The sequence below is a fragment of the Penicillium taxi genome (assembly GCF_028828555.1).
Source record: "Penicillium taxi strain IBT 34144 chromosome Unknown utg000001l_segment0_segment0, whole genome shotgun sequence".
NCBI classification, from domain to species: domain Eukaryota; kingdom Fungi; phylum Ascomycota; class Eurotiomycetes; order Eurotiales; family Aspergillaceae; genus Penicillium; species Penicillium taxi.
Genome location: NW_026643203.1, coordinates 782,715 through 801,071, shown reverse-complemented (window position 1 = coordinate 801,071; position 18,357 = coordinate 782,715). Strand labels below are relative to the sequence as shown.

At 45.4% G+C, this 18,357-nt stretch overlaps 6 protein-coding genes across 6 annotated transcripts; 4 read left to right on the top strand and 2 right to left on the bottom strand.

Annotated features, from left to right (window-relative positions):
* Nucleotides 1-240: 240 nt before the first annotated feature.
* On the top strand, nucleotides 241-2,195 carry N7495_000303 (FAD-binding type 2; the record flags this gene model as incomplete). The annotated part of the gene is made up of 4 exons (XM_057202973.1): nucleotides 241-303; nucleotides 365-753; nucleotides 813-1,017; nucleotides 1,077-2,195. 4 exons carry the CDS (start codon nucleotides 241-243, stop codon nucleotides 2,193-2,195), a joined length of 1,776 nt encoding a protein of 591 aa, XP_057067046.1.
* A 3,799-nt stretch (nucleotides 2,196-5,994) lies between these two features.
* Nucleotides 5,995-8,311, bottom strand: N7495_000302 (putative chromatin remodeling complex subunit (Arp8); the record flags this gene model as incomplete). The annotated part of the gene is made up of 4 exons (XM_057202972.1): nucleotides 5,995-7,593; nucleotides 7,654-8,071; nucleotides 8,133-8,211; nucleotides 8,272-8,311. 4 exons carry the CDS (start codon nucleotides 8,309-8,311, stop codon nucleotides 5,995-5,997), a joined length of 2,136 nt encoding a protein of 711 aa, XP_057067045.1.
* A 533-nt stretch (nucleotides 8,312-8,844) lies between these two features.
* Nucleotides 8,845-9,669, top strand: N7495_000301 (ADP-ribosylation factor family protein; the record flags this gene model as incomplete). Its single annotated transcript, XM_057202971.1, has 5 exons — nucleotides 8,845-8,919; nucleotides 9,003-9,041; nucleotides 9,122-9,205; nucleotides 9,263-9,586; nucleotides 9,643-9,669. The coding sequence occupies 5 exons, from the start codon at nucleotides 8,845-8,847 to the stop codon at nucleotides 9,667-9,669; spliced, it is 549 nt and encodes a 182-aa protein (XP_057067044.1).
* Nucleotides 9,670-10,346: 677 nt separating this feature from the next.
* On the top strand, nucleotides 10,347-11,726 carry N7495_000300 (alcohol dehydrogenase; the record flags this gene model as incomplete). The annotated part of the gene is made up of 9 exons (XM_057202970.1): nucleotides 10,347-10,395; nucleotides 10,446-10,497; nucleotides 10,551-10,632; nucleotides 10,705-10,726; nucleotides 10,783-10,863; nucleotides 10,926-11,019; nucleotides 11,086-11,136; nucleotides 11,359-11,477; nucleotides 11,542-11,726. 9 exons carry the CDS (start codon nucleotides 10,347-10,349, stop codon nucleotides 11,724-11,726), a joined length of 735 nt encoding a protein of 244 aa, XP_057067043.1.
* Nucleotides 11,727-12,689: 963 nt separating this feature from the next.
* On the bottom strand, nucleotides 12,690-13,617 carry N7495_000299 (uncharacterized protein; the record flags this gene model as incomplete). The annotated part of the gene is made up of 2 exons (XM_057202969.1): nucleotides 12,690-13,122; nucleotides 13,190-13,617. The coding sequence occupies 2 exons, from the start codon at nucleotides 13,615-13,617 to the stop codon at nucleotides 12,690-12,692; spliced, it is 861 nt and encodes a 286-aa protein (XP_057067042.1).
* A 659-nt stretch (nucleotides 13,618-14,276) lies between these two features.
* N7495_000298 (tetratricopeptide repeat protein) lies at nucleotides 14,277-17,464 on the top strand (the record flags this gene model as incomplete). Its single annotated transcript, XM_057202968.1, has 2 exons — nucleotides 14,277-14,395; nucleotides 14,527-17,464. The coding sequence occupies 2 exons, from the start codon at nucleotides 14,277-14,279 to the stop codon at nucleotides 17,462-17,464; spliced, it is 3,057 nt and encodes a 1,018-aa protein (XP_057067041.1).
* Nucleotides 17,465-18,357: the final 893 nt, after the last annotated feature.

Below are 18,357 nucleotides of genomic sequence, written 5' to 3'. Positions count from 1 at the left end.
AAAACCTAAAAAACTTTAGAAACCAATGAGATTCTGTCATCTCATGTAGTTTTGTCGATCTGCTTGGTTCAGCTAAATCCTTTACGCACCACAATGATAAGCGGGAAAATGAATTATGCTGTGCATTCAGGCAGCATCCAAGCAGTTGAAATGCCAAATGGGACGGTGAATATTAGGTACAAGCAAAAATACTATTTAAGTCATTTGATTCCAAGTAGTCGTAAATTAAACGCTGTCAAAATGATTTTTCTTGCAAGTCTCTTCTTTGCTGCGACACAGTCCGCTTTTCACCAATGTAAATGTGTATGTATAATCGAATGTTGACTCATAACACCCTCGAGACTAACTGATATAATTTCAATAGACCCCAGCTGACCTTTGCTGGCCTTCTATTCCCACATGGAGTGCCCTCAATGCGTCTGTTGATGGGCAACTCATCGCTAATCAACCCATTGCCCAGCCATGTTACCCCGGTCCTGGTCAGGACGTTCAGCTATGTCAGGAAATAAGTCAACAGTGGACTAATTCCTCATTCCAAGAGACTTCGCCAATAGGATATACCTATCCAGTGACTGAGGAATGTCCCCCAATCAATGGCTCTGTAGCCGCCTACCCCCTGTGCCAGCTGGGTGCTGCTCCAGTGTACACTATCAATGCAACAAAGGCAGAACACGTTGCAGCAGGAGTGATATTTTCCAAAATGAATAACGTGCGACTCGTGGTCAAAAATACAGGCCATGATATTGTACAAAGGTATCAAATCTTTTTCCCGAGAACTTGTAAGGTCTTATTTGCTGACATTAAAGCCATAGATCCCAAGGATACGGCAGCCTCTCGATATGGGTCAAATATGTTCAGGATGGGCTTCAGTATTATGAGAATTATTCATCACCTAACAACTCTTGTCCAAGCAATTGGACAGGAGGAGCAATTACGGTTGGTGGTGGATATATTTGGAAGGACGTATATGCCTTTGCAAGCGAACATAACTCTATTGTTGTTGGTGGCGATGATCGTGTAAGACTCATATCCCTGAGAACAATTTAACTGATAGCAAGAAACTAATATGACTCTAGACCGTTGGAGCTATCGGAGGCTTCCTCCAGGGTGGTGGTCACGGCCCCGTGAGCCACGAATTCGGATTGGCAGCCGATCAAGTCCTCGAGTACAAAGTTGTTTTAGCGTCAGGGCAGCTTGTCAAGGCAAACGCATGTCAATATACAGACCTTTTTATTGCCCTACGTGGAGGCGGTGGTGGTACCTTTGGTGTTGTCGTATCGGCCACAATTAAAGCACACCCAACCCGTCCGACCCTCGCGCATACCTTAGCCATGACTCCATTATATGGCAACATAACTGATTTGCTCAATGCCACCGGAGATCTATTATCGAAGTATCCTATTATCTCTGACCGTGGATTCGGAGGCAATGGAGAGTTACTTCATATGGATGGAGAGACCCTATACACCCATACTTTTATAATGTTGCTTGAAAACAGCTCTTCTATTTCCATTGAGAGTGCAAAGCAGTTCATGAATACGCAAATTCTAAAAAGCCTCCTTCCACTTAATGGAAGCAAGCTTTCTATCACCTCGTCCTTCAACTATTATTCGACTTTTCAAGAATACATGCTCACGGGGAAACATCAAGCTGAGGCTGAAGACAGTCTCCTGATGGTATCACGCCTGTTCAACAAGGACTCCCTTAATATGAAGGAGGAAAACCTTATCAAAATGCTTGAGGTCCTATTTATCGAGACAGGCCAGGGTGCTCGGCCAGCCGGATCTGGGCTTTCCCTGTGTCTCGTCGGGGGTGGAAAGGTCCTACAGCCAGATCCATATACTTCCGTCAACCCTGCATGGCGGAAGGCTTATACTCTCCTAGCTCATGTTGATCTGTATCCTTTGAATGCAGGATTAGAAGGAGTTCAGCAAGTGAGGGACAAGGCTACCTCCAAGAAGCTGAAAGTAATGGAGGAATTGACGCCTGGCATGGGAACATATTTGAACGAGGCCGATGGATTTGATCCACAGTGGAAGGAAAGCTGGTTTGGACACAAGTACGATTGGCTCAAAACAGTGAAACAGCGATATGACCCAGAAGGTGTGTTTTGGTGTTGGAGATGCGTCGGAAACGAAGATTGGGAAGAGGTGAAAGGCGGCGCAACCTACGGACCACTATGTACTATTAAATAAAATTTCTGGAGTAGCCAATGTTGATAGTCAAGTTTGGTTGCACAAGCCACAAAGTCATATCGTGTCTATCGGGCTTTCTAGAAACTATTGTAGGCCTTGTATATGTTGATGTCATACTTCCTCAGACTTTCTCACATAAAATCTTCTTTGTTCCGCCTGTAGTCCTATTTCAGAAACTGTAATGTTATTGAAGTATTCTTTAAAAGTGGAATACGAAAAGACTCCAAATAATTTCATAATTTGGCATCTTGATTAATCATACAGCCCCATCTTTCATATTGGTAGAGCGTTAAATAAATTTGAAAAATGAAGTATACGATGGTCTCTTAAAACAGCTTAGACAAGGTCATAGAAACCAGAACAAAATGTCCTACCAAGAATACATTGAGTTACAGCATGAACAAACTAAATAAGGCAATAGTTCAGGTGACTCGCCAAATAAATTGAAGCCATGAAACCTTGGAATAAGAGCAGATAGTTTCAAAATCATTTCTTGTTCAATAATTAATAGGCAAGAAGCAGGAATGAAAATTTATATACTCGAAACTATGTCAAAAAGATTAGGAAGAAATAATGAATTTTAAAGCACTTGGGCAACATACTTCCATAGATGGGACTTGAGCGAAATCCCACGCGGCCAACATACATATGTACTCCTGATTCCTTTCAAGGGCCAATGAATAGAATGGAAATTTCTACCATTCCCAGTTTAATGTCCAGAAGTTGAATTTTGATATGTCGGCAAAGCATTTTGATGACTTTGAGGGGTCATCGCTGGATGTGGGCGTACTGCAGGTCCCGCAGGAGGTTTTGAGCTCGTGTTCTTATCCTTGAAGAGGAATCCGAGGGCAAGACACATGGCTAGATCTTTTTTAAGAAGAATGATCTGGTGAAGACAGATCTATTCCAAATCATCTTGTTTAACCTGGCATGCTCCTGTGGAAGATTGATCAATGAACTCACATAGGAAGTTGGTGCTTATATTATTATGTCTGTCTTGAGCTGTAGGAAATATCTCAGAGCCACTATTTTCAAATGTAGTTCAGGAGCAAATATTATGTATCATGTGTCTTGTCGGCGCTGATATGAAGATATAGGAATTTGAATGTATGGGAATTATGCACCCAGAAGCAAACACTTGTACCTTTATATATCAATTCTCAAGATAAATCCACATACAACCATTTTTACTGCTTCATGGCTAACCCCGATCAGCCCTGAGTCAGGCCAACACGGTACTTACCTCAATTCCCCACATCCTGTAGATCATGAGGTTTAATTTGAGCGCGCAATTAATTGCGCACTTTCCGCGTAGTCCGAGTGTACTCAGGGGCTCAATGCGGCTCTTCGCCTGATGATTGGCCCGTCGTGCAGTAAGATCACGTGACTCGAAGGTCCTTCATCCTCGACTCCATCGACCTTCTTACAACCCTTAAGGATTTTGTACACAGTTTGTGACCTAGCTAGTTCTGAATCTAAGTTTAGCTTTAGCCCTTCACAATTTAAGCACCTTCGAAATCAGGGTATTGGTGCAGTTGGGACAACACGACCTTATACACCAAGAGGGTGTTTCCCGAAAGCGCTACAGAAAATCAAGGACGGCAGTAATAAGGTTACAAAACTAAAGTGGAATGACCTTTATGCTGCGCCAGTTGATAAGGTCCTATGCTTTATGTGGCAAGATAATAATATTGTTACTGGTTTAACGACCGTACATACTATTAATAAAGCTTCAGACTGGATCACACACCTTCGAAAGCACCCTGGAAAGACCTCTACTAGTGCCAAAATCGCTAGGACAGCCTTTAATGGTGAACCTATAGCAGAGTTTGATATCCCTGTTATTATTATTGATGATCATAATCATAAGACGGGGGGTGTCGATATCGTGAATCAACTCCGTGTGAGCTATGAGACAGCAGAGGTGCCTTCGCTCATGGTGGCCACTGTTTTTCTGGCTTCGTGATGCGTCTATTGTTAACTCTTATGAGCTGATGAAGACTGAGCAATTGAAGATAGGTATACCAGCTAAGAAGCTGATTACCCAGAAGGAGTTTCGCAAGCAGCTCTATTTACAGCTTTTTAAACTTGGTGCAGAAGAGCTGAACCCACCACAACCTACACCCAATGCAGTACATAAGGTAGTGAGACTTCCAGGGATGAAATACTGTATCGTCTGTTCAGAAGAAAAGAGATCACTCAAAAAGCTAGGAGGTCCAGGAGGGAAGCGAAAACCAGCTCAGACTCAATGGGCGTGTCAGCTATGTGAGGAGCCCTTATGTAGAGATGACCATAAAACGCGTAAATGTTGGAAAAGCTTTCATGGGTTTTAATTGGCTAGCATAGGTATTAATCTATTCCTTTTTCGGGTGTAATTATGGAGACTGTATTGGCAGAAAAAAGGCGCTAAAACACTTCCCTCCGACAGGACATAGTACAAGATAATTACCTAGGTACAGCCCATGCACTTTTCATTGAAATAGCAGTGCCATAATTATTGAATACATTTCTTGAAAAGAAGTAACACGGGGAGAATACCCAGGTAATAATGACCGAAGACAGAACTCGTTGATTTATTGATAGTTACATAGGTAGCTTTACTTACCGTTTTTTCTATGACGGGGCTTTCATACTTCATGCGACCACTCCACTCAGCACTCAGTGATTGGGATTGGCTGTTCACTGATCGCTCACTTGTCCAAGGCCCTGATTGTAACTATTTCAAAGCATCAGCCGGTACCCCCAAACAGACAGCTATTTTCTTATGTCTACTGACATTGAAGATGACTGAAACACTCTAGAGGCTAGTGCTGAAGCAAGGGTGGCAGCTTACGAGCCAACAGGCCGAGCCTCTGATAGTCGATTGCAATCCGGCTTAAATGCCTTGATCAAATGGCTGCCCCAAGGCGGCAGAGATTCTCCGGCCCGCGATATTCTTGACGCGGAGACGGATGAGGAGCTACACGCTGTATTTTTCAATATACTCACTGGACTCGTAGCACCGAGTAAATCCTGGATATCACATAGAGTAAACTATATACCGCTAATCATTATCTGGGAATAGTGAAAGCCAGAACTTGGGCCCCTTCTGTTGCGGCATCACCGACGATAGATGGAAGTCTCGTGAAGCAATTCCAGATTGAAGCATTCCGAGAGGCTTGCTTCTGCCGTGACGGGTATCGCTGTGTTTCATCTGGGTACATGGAAACCGATCACTGGAATGCTATCAAGGAGGACCCAGAGGCGGACCCAGATACTGAGGATGCGCGGTGCGTAGGCGCTCATATCATCCCATATTCATATGCATCATGGAAGACTACCCCCTGGATAGGAGTGAGGCTCCCAGGATGAACGGCCATTCTAGTGAAATCCGACATTCATTGATAAGATAATGTAAACAACCTACATAGGAAGGGACGGGACTAGTGTGTTGCATTTTATTAAGTACTTAGTGAGCAAAAGCGGCGAGGGGATACGGAAGGGAAACGCCAAGAACTGGCATTAAAAATCCAGTACATAGGGATCCTAGTACCTAGGTAGTCCAAAACTCCCATCAGCTTAAAGTTTTAAACATAAAATAACAATACACTAGCCTAGGTTTTGGAATAATAGTGCAAGAATTGAGCGGGCTGCCTCTATGCCTTCAGTCAGTTCATTGATACAGACTTGAAACGAGTTAAATGAGACTTAATTGCTAGAACAACCAAGTCAGTAAAGGTGATCAGGGAAACAGCCATTCAAGACCAGATGGACCCATACCGAGGATAGTCCGCTATCTAACCAGCAATTTGTACACTGGCTAGTAGGCCCACATGCATTTGTAGGCCATCAACCTATGACCCAGCCGATCATACTCTAGTTTTCCAATCCAGCTGTCATTAGTCCCGCTAAGTTTGCCAAAAATGCTAGCACCCTTCCATACAACAACTTGGGGATCCAAGTCTCGTGGTGGCACTCCAATCATGATATCTTTCGCAAAACCAGGACGGAGTGCTTGGAGTCTCTCCTCCAAGAACAGGTGGAATCCACTAGTCAGGGTGCCGCCACCAACAACCATGATACCACCAATAAAATCACGCATCTTCTTCTCATCTGAGCGGGCAGCATGGGCAATTGAGGTCAGAATTGCGCTGTCGAGGGAGAACACGGGCAAGATATCATCCCGATAATCCACAGAAGGAGGAGGTTGACTTGTCGGTGCGGAGACAGCAGCTGTAGCTCCGCCAGCCTGAGCACCTGGAACCTCTGGTACCGGAGACCCGGCAACGGACGATTGTGGTGTACCTTCTTGTTCCTGTACCCGTCCTAGAGCATTGGGTGGCTGAGGGCGACTAGATGCATCCACGGATTGTTGGGCGTCTAAGTTGACCTTGGGAAGTGGGGGAGCAAGGGCAGTGAGAATTTCAGACTGAGCGGCGGAGATGGGGTCATTCGGCTGACCATCGTAAATGTCAATAGACTTTTTGATAAGCTTCCGTCGTCCATCAAGCTTATGAGTGTTATCAAAAATAGTTGTCTCGAAGAAACCCATTGGGGCCAGGTGAACTTCATCGAAGGCTTTGAAGGTGTACTTCTGGGTGTCTTGGCCCGCCACTCGAAGATGAAAGTCAAACACCTGCGGCGAAACGCTAGCTTCGTTCATAGTGCAGATACTTCTCTTAAGTTCTTCGGCCAACAAGAAATCGTACCTGCGGAACAGGTTGATGTCTGCGTATGGAAAATGGTCATACAACATCATTTGGATAAAGGCCTCAGTCACATCCCGGCCACCCATTTTCAGATTCACCCGCGAGTTTTCCACGCACATGCCTTCTTCAACGCAGCAGATTGATGTTTTCTGTGCTCCAATATCGACCACACAAGCGGAAGTCAATCCTGCGCCAAAGGTTGCCGCCAGACTCTCTTGTATGAAACATACACGAGCGAATGAGAACTCCCGCATCAAAATCTCCAGGACCTGTGTGACATAGGACTTATCATAGAGATCTGGAATGACGAACACGCAAGAGTACTGGGTCCAGTTTTTCTTGCTAGTCAGACCCAATTGATTTTTGATCGCTTCTTCCAGGATTAGTGCAATATCCAAGAATATCATCTGTTTGCTCTGATAGTCATTTTCATTACACCATCCATTTTTGATTGGCCAATATAACTTGTAACGCGGGGTTGAGGCGTCCGGTACTCTTAAAGCATCATGACCAACGATATACTCCGGCGAGGGATTTGAAAGCTCGGTCCATTCCATACGCATGGGGTCATTGTGTTCTGAAATGGGGTCTGGCACCACTTTCCGGTTGTAATTGACGACCATTTCCTTTGAGTTAGGCAGCATTCTTCGCTTGTTGAGGCGCATCCGGACCTTGAGTTCTGCCGACATCTTGTTGAACTGAGACGACCACTATTCTCCATGATTAGCAAGCTCTCAGACTTCCTTCGCATAATGCTGGATTCATTGTACCTCTTCTCCAAACATCTTTTCCGGCTCATCCTCGGTGGTACCATCGTCTCGCTTCACACGCTTGGGCTTTGGTTCCTCTTGGTCTTCGCTCTCACTCGTAGTCGACTTTCTGGCAATTACCATCGGTACTGTCTTTGGCAAGGCATCGCTAGCTAGCCCAATCCGTAGGTTTTGGCTGCCAACATGAACAACAATGACCTTTGATCCAGCGGTCTCCGCAGGGGTCTCTTCTTCTGCATCATCCATGTTGACATCTTCATCTTCTCCCTCAACCTCAGCCTCTCCTTCGGCTGCTTCATTACTGTTGGCCATCGCGAGGGCGCGGTCCTTGTCCTTGGCCTTCTTTGTCATTTTCGTCCTTGCCTCTTCGTTTTGCAGTCTGAAGGCTAGACTCTGATCGTCTCTCTTCAGATAGTCACTAGAATAGACGAATTGAAATCAGCGTTGAAATTCGTCGAGGGAAATTGGGTATGACAAACGTGTAGTAGTTCTTCTGATTAATTGCCGCTACTTGCGGCCAGCTCGAGAGGTCCATATTATTGTCCGTCCGCTCCAAGCCTAACAGTTCATTATATCGTCAGGCAATTATCTGCAGGTGGATGTATATGAGAAATTTACCTTCATCCCGAAGGGCTTTGCCCGACTTCTTACCAACCATGATGAATATTTCTGTGCGACAGCTCTTTGTTTCGTTCGATTGGAGTTAAGTGGGATTATGCACAGCTCAAACTAGGGCGCAAACAGATGGGATTAGTTGTTCCCTGGTCGCGTACTCGATAACGGTAAAGCGTTCGTGAAAAATATTGTAGACAGGTAAAGTACAAGAAGGAGGGGGAAGAAAAAAGGCTGAAGCATGAACGTAAGGGACTTTGAACGGGAAAGCTCGCCCCGTCTAGAAGAACGAGACCATCAACCAATTCCCCGATTGACCGCCCACACGCACAGGCCGAGTGCCAATCCATCGAATGTGATTGCCACCAAAGAACATCTCCTTTCACTATTCATTGACTTCCAACTTCCTCTATTTGTTTGCACCATACCCTATATTCTTACTTACCGCCAATTCTGTCCTCCCACAAACGCGCTATCACATCGTTCTCCCAAGTTGTCCATACTCCGTACTCCCGCTCAATACCCATCCTTACGAGACCAAGAACTACGACCACCTTAGCCACAGTATCATACGCAATCATGGGAGGGTCATTATCACGCCTTTGGTCCCTGGTTTGGAGCAAGAAGGAAATTCGCATTCTCATCCTCGGACTTGTATGTGACACTCTCCCAAAGCGCGGGGGAATTATCGCACCCCGAAGCCATAGCTTGAGCTATACTAAATGGTTCCATGATAGGATAACGCCGGAAAGACCACTCTTCTCTACAGACTTAAGGTAGGATTATCAATTGCTATCAACAAACCCGGGGGTCGGGCGCACTTGTTTATGTGGATACTAACACTTCGTGTCTTCAGATCGGTGAAGTGGTCACTACAATCCCTACCATCGGATTCAACGTCGAGTCGGTGACATATAAGAATCTAAATCTCAATGTCTGGGTATGTAGCTCAAAGCTCCATCTCCGCTCAATTCCCCGCTGATCGCAATCACTCTAGGATCTCGGTGGCCAAACATCTATCCGTCCGTACTGGCGGTGTTACTACGCTAACACTGCAGCCGTCATCTTCGTCATTGACTCTACAGATATTGAGCGACTGGGTACTGCCGCAGATGAACTAGCAGCCATGTTGAACGAAGATGAGCTCCGCGATTCTGCTCTCCTAGTGTTTGCCAACAAGCAGGATCAGCCTGGAGCCAAGGGAGCAGGCGAGATTTCCGAGGCATTGAAACTGGGCGAGCTTCGTGACCGAAACTGGAGTATTGTTGCTTGTTCTGCCATCGACGGCAAGGGTATTGATGAAGGAATGGACTGGTTGGTGGTTCGTCTCTCTATTCATTGTTGCGTCCACATTATACTAATCATTCACATCTATAGCAAACCATCCAGACTGAAACCGCATGATAAACCAATTTAGTGGCTGGGCGATAGACCTGGATCTTTGATATACCTTGCGCCTCGAGTATCCCACACGACTCGGGGGCTTTCTGCTGCATTCGGCGGTGTTGTTCATTCTCTTCTGTTCACTCTCTTCGGCTCAGTTCAGAGCCGGCGGAGTCCTTGTCTTATATTGCTACATGTTTGATGTATGCGCCTTGCGGCTGTTAGAGATAATAGTTTAATGCAGCCGTTCCGGCTTGAATACTTAGGGTATTCCCTCGAAGGGATTCAAGTGAAAGGTGAATCCAATGCTTATCAATATATGGAAGTAGATATTGAACGTTAAAATGGTAAAACACGGATCCATATGATTAATTACCCTGCGACTATCTATTGACATTCGAGATAAGGTGCATTAACCCCCGCTTTCCAAATCCACCCTAATCTATTTAAGTATCTAGCCTGTGCCCCCTCCTGAATCTTACAACGCTCGATTAAAGAACCCTTGAAAGGCTTGCAGTATGGCGATTCCATCCACGCAAGTCGCAGCTGTTGTTCCCTCTGGGGCACAAGACGTTTCGGATGTACAAATCGTCAAGACTTACCCTGTACCGGTCCCAGGTGATGGCGATATCTTGATAAAGCTGGAATTCTCTGGAGTTTGTCATTCAGACGTTCATAGCATCCGAGGAGATACACCGATGCTGACAGATGTTGCGGGCCATGAAGGTGTGGGAAAGGTGATCGGAGGTAGGAGATATCACCAAGTATAAAGCTTTGATAAGTATTGACCCTGTTAGTTGGTCCGAATGTGGACGAACAACAGTGGATAGGCCAGAGAGTAGGTGTCAGGTGAGTATTCCCGCCTACTATTAGAGCTGATTCTGGATTTTAACACTTTTTAGATGGCTTTATAGCTCTTGCTTGGAATGCGAAATCTGTGCAGTCAACCATACTGCTTGCCCTAAGCAGAAGAACGCAGGTGCGGTATGTTGCCATACATTTTCATGACGCCATATTAGACCTGGATCTTATAATGTTTCTTTCGATGATTTTTAGAACGTCCCAGGTACTTTTCAGCGTGAGTATACATATCCCATGCCGACTTGTGCTTGTGCGATGGCTTAGTCGATATAGAATACATTGTCAGTCCGGCGATTCATGCCACAATGATTCCACAGGGGCTATCTCCAGATGTAGCTGCTCCTTTGTTATGTGGTATGCTATACCAAGGCTGCAGTTCTCTCAGATGTCTTCAGCTTATCACTGATTCTCTATAGCTGGTATTGCAATGTACTCGTCAATCCAGAAAACGAAGACGCGTCCAGGTGATTGGATTGCCATCCTTGGCGCAGGCGGAGGTCTAGGACATATGTATATATACAACCTTGCAATCACCCTCATTAATATCTGATCTTGAGTTCTAATCTAACTATACAGGGGCATACAGATCGCAGCCAAAAAAGGGATACGGGTCCTCGCAATTGACAAGTGAGTGAAACTCCAGAGCTCCCACCTGCAGGTGCTCAAGAAGTTCTCCCTTCAAAATTTCCATTTAAATGCTTACTTTCTACAGGGGCAACAAAAAGGAGAACTCTGCCTTTCCCTTGGTGCCACAGAATATCTAGACTTTGGAAAGGTAAATATCGTCGAAGCCGTTAAGACCATCACCTCTGGGCTCGGTGCACACGCTGTGATCTGTACTGCCAATAGCGAGAGATCGTATGAGCAGAGTATGCAGATGCTTCGTCCTCTTGGAACATTGGTCTGTGTCGGTATACCAAATACGCCATTCAAACTACCGGCTTCACCATTCGATATGATTGTGAAAGGTAAACAAATATATAATTCACTCGTACAATCTTGGAAGGCTGAGTGTGCTGATAATTTTTGTAGGCCATACCATCGTGGGAAACTCAGCGGGTACTGCAAAAGAAATGGAAGAGCTGATAGAGATGGCAGTGGCTGGTGATGTTGAGGCTCATGTCCAGGTTTTCGAGTTTGATGAAATTGCCCAGGTCCTTCGACGACTCGAACAAGCCAGTATTGAGGGGAGGGCAGTCCTGCGTATTCCTGAATAAGGTATCTATTAGATTACGAAATTTCAGGTTTATTCAGATGCTTTTAGTTTTGTCCTGAATTGAAGATTTACAATTTGGAAAAAAGTAAATAAGAAGTAATAAAGAGGACGTGAATATAGTCAGAAAAAATATCGATTCTGATAAAATAAGAAAAAAGCAAAAAAGTTATTAGGAATGGTCCCAGAGGGGGTCGAACCCTCGACTTTGGCGTTATTAGCACCACACTCTAACCAACTGAGTTATGGAACCGTAATTGATGAAGAGGATTCGGCATTATGGATTCATAATGGAAAGGAAGAAAATTCAGTGGCCCACATTGGCTTACCTAAGTGACAATGACAGGAATCTACCCAGGTATGCTCTATGTAGCAGATTTCCTTCCTCTAGCGGGGCTTTCCAAAATAAGTAAGTCAAAGTAACCGCCGCTTTAATGAGGGCGCTCATTGTCAGGCTTAGTGAGTAAATTTCAGTCCGAGTTATGTGTTCGATTCATCTAGCTACTCGAGTTTAATATAGTCATTCCCGTGACTCGGGGGTCTGTTTGTTCCGTTCCGGGTTGTGGTATTGTAGGATTGCAATATCCATGTTCCGACAATTGTAAATTACACCATCGAAATAACATCTGTATCAAACTTGTATGGTTTTAAATTTGAACTTTGATCCTGCAAACTAGGCAAAAAGAAGGGGACATGTTGTCAAAGGACTGATTCCTAATTTAGTTTAGTGCATTATTAATCGTCTGTCGTAACTAGAAGTACTCCTATTTTATTACTTAGTGAATTACATACACAACATTCTTGAATAGTTACTCTGTTTCTATTTGTCCGTTCAAATCTACCTTATTAAGCAAAGTTGATACATTCTGGCGCTAAAACCCGGGGTCCTCACTTCTGCATGTATATAGTAATGCTACCATTTTTTGTAATTTCCTAGTTGATAGTAAGTCAGGCCTTTATGCTGTGATTAGCTGTTGAAAAATGCATTAACATCGAGGCCTTTGATGGCTCCCACAACACCCTTGCCATTGTTTGTGGCCTTGACATCGTGAACATCCAGGTGAATATCTCCATGTGCCTGATCGTAGTTGATGAGACCGACAAGCAGTTTTCCGCCATCACTCATATCGATCTTAGAGATCGTTAGTCCTGTGTGTACTTCGTGAGTCTTCGAAAGCAGTTCTTCCAAGAGCCTTCGAGAATCATCCAGTTCAGCAAGTTGATCTTCGAGTTGCTCAATCGCCTGGGTACGGTTTTGATGGCTATCTTCTCTCAGTTCGAGCTCCGTGAACTTCTGGAGGGCCTTTTGTGTGAACGCCTTCTGGTTATCAACCTCGATGATATCCTTGGCGATATTTATCTCTTTAGTGCGAAGCTCACTCTGCGTTGCTGTCGAAATCCTGGAATTTGGTTAGCCCACTTCCTTTACTTAGACAACAATATAATTAGTCTAAAAGATAAACCCACAAAACTGCTGTGCCAACTGCTGCAATGATGCTGGACTTGTTGCGCCCGAGTTGCTTATTCAAAGACTCGACCGTCGCCTCAGCGAATAAACCAACGCGAACTCGATCCCACCATTGCATTTTTTCGTCTGAGTGCTTGGTCCACTGCGTCAACTTCACGCCAAATTTGTCGCACGCTTTTTGACAATTCTTAATAGCTAGCTGTAATGCCATATTTGCCTGTGGCGAGAGATTTTTAAGCTCATTTTTCATTTCTGAACTTTCCAAACTCTTCATGATAGCGTCCATAGCCAAAAGATCATTTTTTAGATCAGCGATAACCTCTGGTGCGTCTTTAACTGCATTGATATCGTGAATAAGCGTATTGATGCTGTGTACCGCTGTCCCAGCAATACCTATAGTACCAGCAATGATGCTGAGTGGATCCATTACCGTGAAGATCAGAATTGTAAGTCTTATGAAAAGGATGAGGGGTGGACTATATAGAGTTGAGAAGTTAAATTTTAGCGCCTTATCTTGCCTAATTCCCACGTCATGGCCTATCAGGAGTATCAAACCATCCCCGATATGTAGTTTTAGCTTAATATGGTAAATTACAATGGGCGAAATCAGCGAATAACCCGTGTCCGATAGGAGCTACCAGCGCGATGTAAGCAGCCACATATAATTGCGGACCATGACAAGGCGAACTATGACAAGGCAGTATGTCTTGGCAAACAGCATAGTGTCATCTGTCACATTCCCTTAAGATTCTTTATCATTAGGCAGGCCCGAAGAAATCCTTTGACTTCATACTCTCAAATTCGCGACTATGTCGACTTTACCGACTAGTTCGTCTTCGATGGCTATGCTAGGACAAGAAGCTACAAGAAATCCTATCAAGCAAATTCACATTCAGATATCCAACATCAGTGCTGAGTCCCATGGAAGAGCGTCAGCAGTGTATGCAGACAACAGTACCAGTCATAACTTTTATGGGGGCACTCATAATCATCAACACCTAGGTAAGTGTCATTAGAGGTCGTGAAAATTAGTTTAACGAATATGCTTTAATAGAGCGACCGGAAACTCCACCTAGCCCATTATCAATGGTCCCATTCCCGCGCGATCCAGATTTTGTTAGACGCAATGCTCTCCTTGATCAGATCCGAGAGAAAAACCTAGTTCCGGGGTCGAGAATAGCACTAATTGGTCTGGGTGGTACTGGGTAAGTGTAAATCGGCTCTTGTGCGATCTATTACTTATAAATTATAAAAGAAAATCGCAACTTGTAATCGAATACTCCTACCAAGTCCGATCTGAGTCGCCGGCAACATGGGTCTTCTGGGTGCATGCGAGTAACGAAGCCCGGTTCGAGCAAAGTTTCCGGGATATTGCGGACCAGGTCAAAATCCCGGGTCGCCAGGATCCTAAAAACAACATCTTCAAACTAGTCGAAAACTGGCTCCGAGATGAGAAGATAGGGAGATGGGTTTGCATCCTTGATAATGTCGACGATGATAAGTTCCTTTGCTCGATTCCAGTGGTAGATAAGAGAGATCAGACGGAAGGCCTAGCAAGGTACTCGACAAAACCACTGTTAGAACACATTCCAAGAAGTCGAAATGGGTCTATTATTATCACAAGCCGAGCGAGAGAAATAGCGTTAAAAATGGTCGAGCATAAAGACCTGATTCAGGTTCAACCCATGGAAAGTTCTGAAGCACTAGATCTTCTCCAAAGAAAGCTTAATAACCTGGAAGAAAACCAAGACATTCAAAGCCAAGAGAATCGACAGTTAGTGGACGCACTCGAGTATATGCCTCTAGCAATCGTACAAGCAGCCAGCTTTATTCGGAATCGGGCGCCTCGCTATTCAGTATCACAATACCTCAGAGATTTCCAAGAGAGTGACCGCGAAGCAATCAAGCTTCTAAAGAAAGAGGCTGGTTACCTCCACCGGGACTGGGAAGCAAAGAATTCGATTCTGGTGACCTGGCAAATATCCTTCGACTTTATACGAAAAAAAACCCCATCTGCAGCAGATCTACTTTCCTTTATGAGTTTTTTCGATCGGCAAGAGATACCAGAAGAACTTATCCGGCATCAATCTCGGGCTGAATACACATCAAGCTTAGAGCTTTCCAACAACTTAAGTGATGGAGAGACGTCTGATTCCGATACGGGAGCTGATTTTGAGGATGATATCACAACACTAAGAGATTATTCATTTATATCTTCTAGTACGAACAATACTTTCTTTACGATGCATCGGCTAGTGCAGCTAACAACACACGCGTGGTTAAAATCTCATGGCAAAAGAGACCAGTGGAGAGATAGATTTATTAACACCCTTTATAAGGAGTTTCTAACTGGTGAGCACCAAACCTGGGAGAGATGCAAGGCACTCTTCCCTCATGTGAAATCCGCAATATCGCAACGGCCATCATCAACTATGTATCAGCAAAAATGGGCTACATTACTTTATAGGGGGGCATGGTATGCGTCAGAAATGGGTAATATCACAGATACAAGAGAAATGGCATTAAAATCGAGAGATCAAAGAGTGAGATTATTTCATAATGAGAATGAAGATGTCCTTGCTAGTTCAAGTATGCTAGCAGCAGCATTTAGGCTTGAGGGCCGGTGGGGGGAGGCCGAGCAGCTCGAGGTGCAGGTCCTAGAGACTCGCAAGACGAAGCTCGGTGCGGATCATCCCGACACGTTGACGAGCATGGCCAATCTGGCGTTGACATACTGGAACCAGGGCCGATGGGAAGAGGCCGAACAGCTTAACGTGCAGGTGTTAGAGACTCGCAAGACAAATCTTAGCGCGGATCATCCCGACACACTTACGAGCATGGCCAATCTAGCGAGGACATACGCAGACCAGGGCCGATTGGAGGAGGCCGAGCAGCTCGAGGTGCAGGTGTTGGAGATAAGCAAGATGAGGCTTGGCGCGGATCATCCCTCCACACTGACGAGCGCAGCCAATCTAGCGAGAACATACGCGAACCAGGGCCGATTAGAGGAAGCCGAGCAACTCGAGGTGCAGGTATTAGAGACTCGTAAGATGAAGCTCGGCGCGGATCATCCCGACACACTGACGAGCACGGCCAATCTGGCGTCAACATACGCGGATCAGGGCCGATGGGAGGAGGCCGAGCAGCTCGAGGTGCAGGTGTTAGAGACAAGTAAGACGAAGCTCGGCGCAGATCATCCCTCCACACTGACGAGCATGGCCAATCTGGCGAGGACGTATGCGAACCAGGGCCGGTGGGAGGAGGCCGAGCAGCTCAACGTGCAGGTCCTAGAGACTCGCAAGACGAAGCTCGGCGCGGATCATCCCTCCACACTGACGAGCATGGACAATCTGGCGTCGACATACGCGGATCAGGGCCGATTGGAGGAGGCTGAGCAGCTCGGAATGCAGGTGTTAGAGATAAGCAGTACGAAGCTCGGTGCGGATCATCCCGACACACTGACCAGCATGGCTAATCTGGCGTCGACATACTGGAACCAGGGCCGATGGGAAGAGGCCGAGCAGCTCTTTGTGCAGGTGTTAGAGACAAGTAAGACGAAGCTCGGCGCAGATCATCCCTCCACACTGACGAGCATGGCCAATCTGGCATCGACGTATCAAATTCAGGGCCGATGGGAGGAGGCCGAGCAGCTCGAGGTGCAGGTGTTAGAGACTCGCAAGACGAAGCTCGGTGCGGATCATCCCTCCACACTGACGAGCATGGACAATCTGGCGTCGACATACGCGGATCAGGGCCGATTGGAGGAGGCTGAGCAGCTCGGGATGCAGGTGTTAGAGATAAGCAATACGAAGCTCGGTGCGGATCATCCCTCCACACTGACCAGCATGGCTAATCTGGCGTCGACATACTGGAACCAGGGCCGATGGGAAGAGGCCGAACAGCTTAACGTGCAGGTTTTAGAGACTCGCAAGACAAATCTTGGCGCGGATCATCCCTCCACACTGACGAGCATGGCTAATCTAGCGAGGACATACGCGGACCAGGGCCGATGGGAGGAGACCGAGCAACTCGAGGTGCAGGTGTTAGAGACTCGCAAGACGAAGCTCGGCGCGGATCATCCCGACACACTGATGAGCATGGCCAATCTCGCTTTCACCTGGAAAACTTCAGGTCACATTGCCAAAGCCATCATTTTGCTAAGAAACTGCGCAGCTAAGCAGAAACAAGTACTCGGTCCGAACCATCCACAGACTTTATCTAGTTCTGAGACACTGCTTGAATGGGAAATTGAGACCTCAAATTTGAATACTTAAACAAGCTGAATAATTGAATATCATACGTTGATTATTTTCAGCTTTAAATGGTTACATCTTGAAACACATTGAAATCATGCTTTGATATAGTATCGTGCAAACGTTATCAACCTTACAAATCAAGTGAAATTCTTGCCAAAAGATAGATAGAGCACGCATAAGGCAAGGCAAGTCATCAAACGAGCAAGATGTGAGTTTGGCTTTCGGTTTTTTTTTGGTAAAAATAGGGGATCGCTTACTTCTCCCGTGGATTTATTTTTGTAGTGGCGGGCTGTTTAAATGAAGCAGGAAACGAACTAGGAGTATCGATGACATCCATGGGCGTGGACCCCGGGAGAAGCTTCCAAGGCTGCCCAGGTATGAAGGTATTTGAAGTTGAAAAGGATTCACTCAGAGTGATTTCTTGAAAGAGAATTAATGAGAGACTTTCAATGTTCTTTATTTTCGTTTTCTTTGCTTGACTAGAGCTAGCTGCTAGTACTTCAAGGTGTCTATAGGGATTTAGTGGTCCACCTTCCCTCGTTTTATCCTTCTCTGCTCTTCTATACTCGAGTTTCGACGATTTCTGACTCGACTGAGTGCATACGACTACATACCCACTCATCTCTAAATTTAATCTCAATCAAAAACTTCATTTATCTGGGTCAGGTGAGATATCATGGCCTGATCTACTAAGTACTTAGGGCTAAATCCATCACCGGCGACCGCCTTCGTCCTTCACCGCCCTGGCAAAGAGCCTCGATTTCGCCGAGTATCTTAGATCTGCAAGGGCGCGAACCTTGGATCAATCAATTGAAGTAAGTTTTCCCCGACTGTCAGGACTTAGACTGATGAGTTTAGACTAAAGTCATTCCCTACCCAAACTCATTATCAAAGAATACAAAACTCATCAA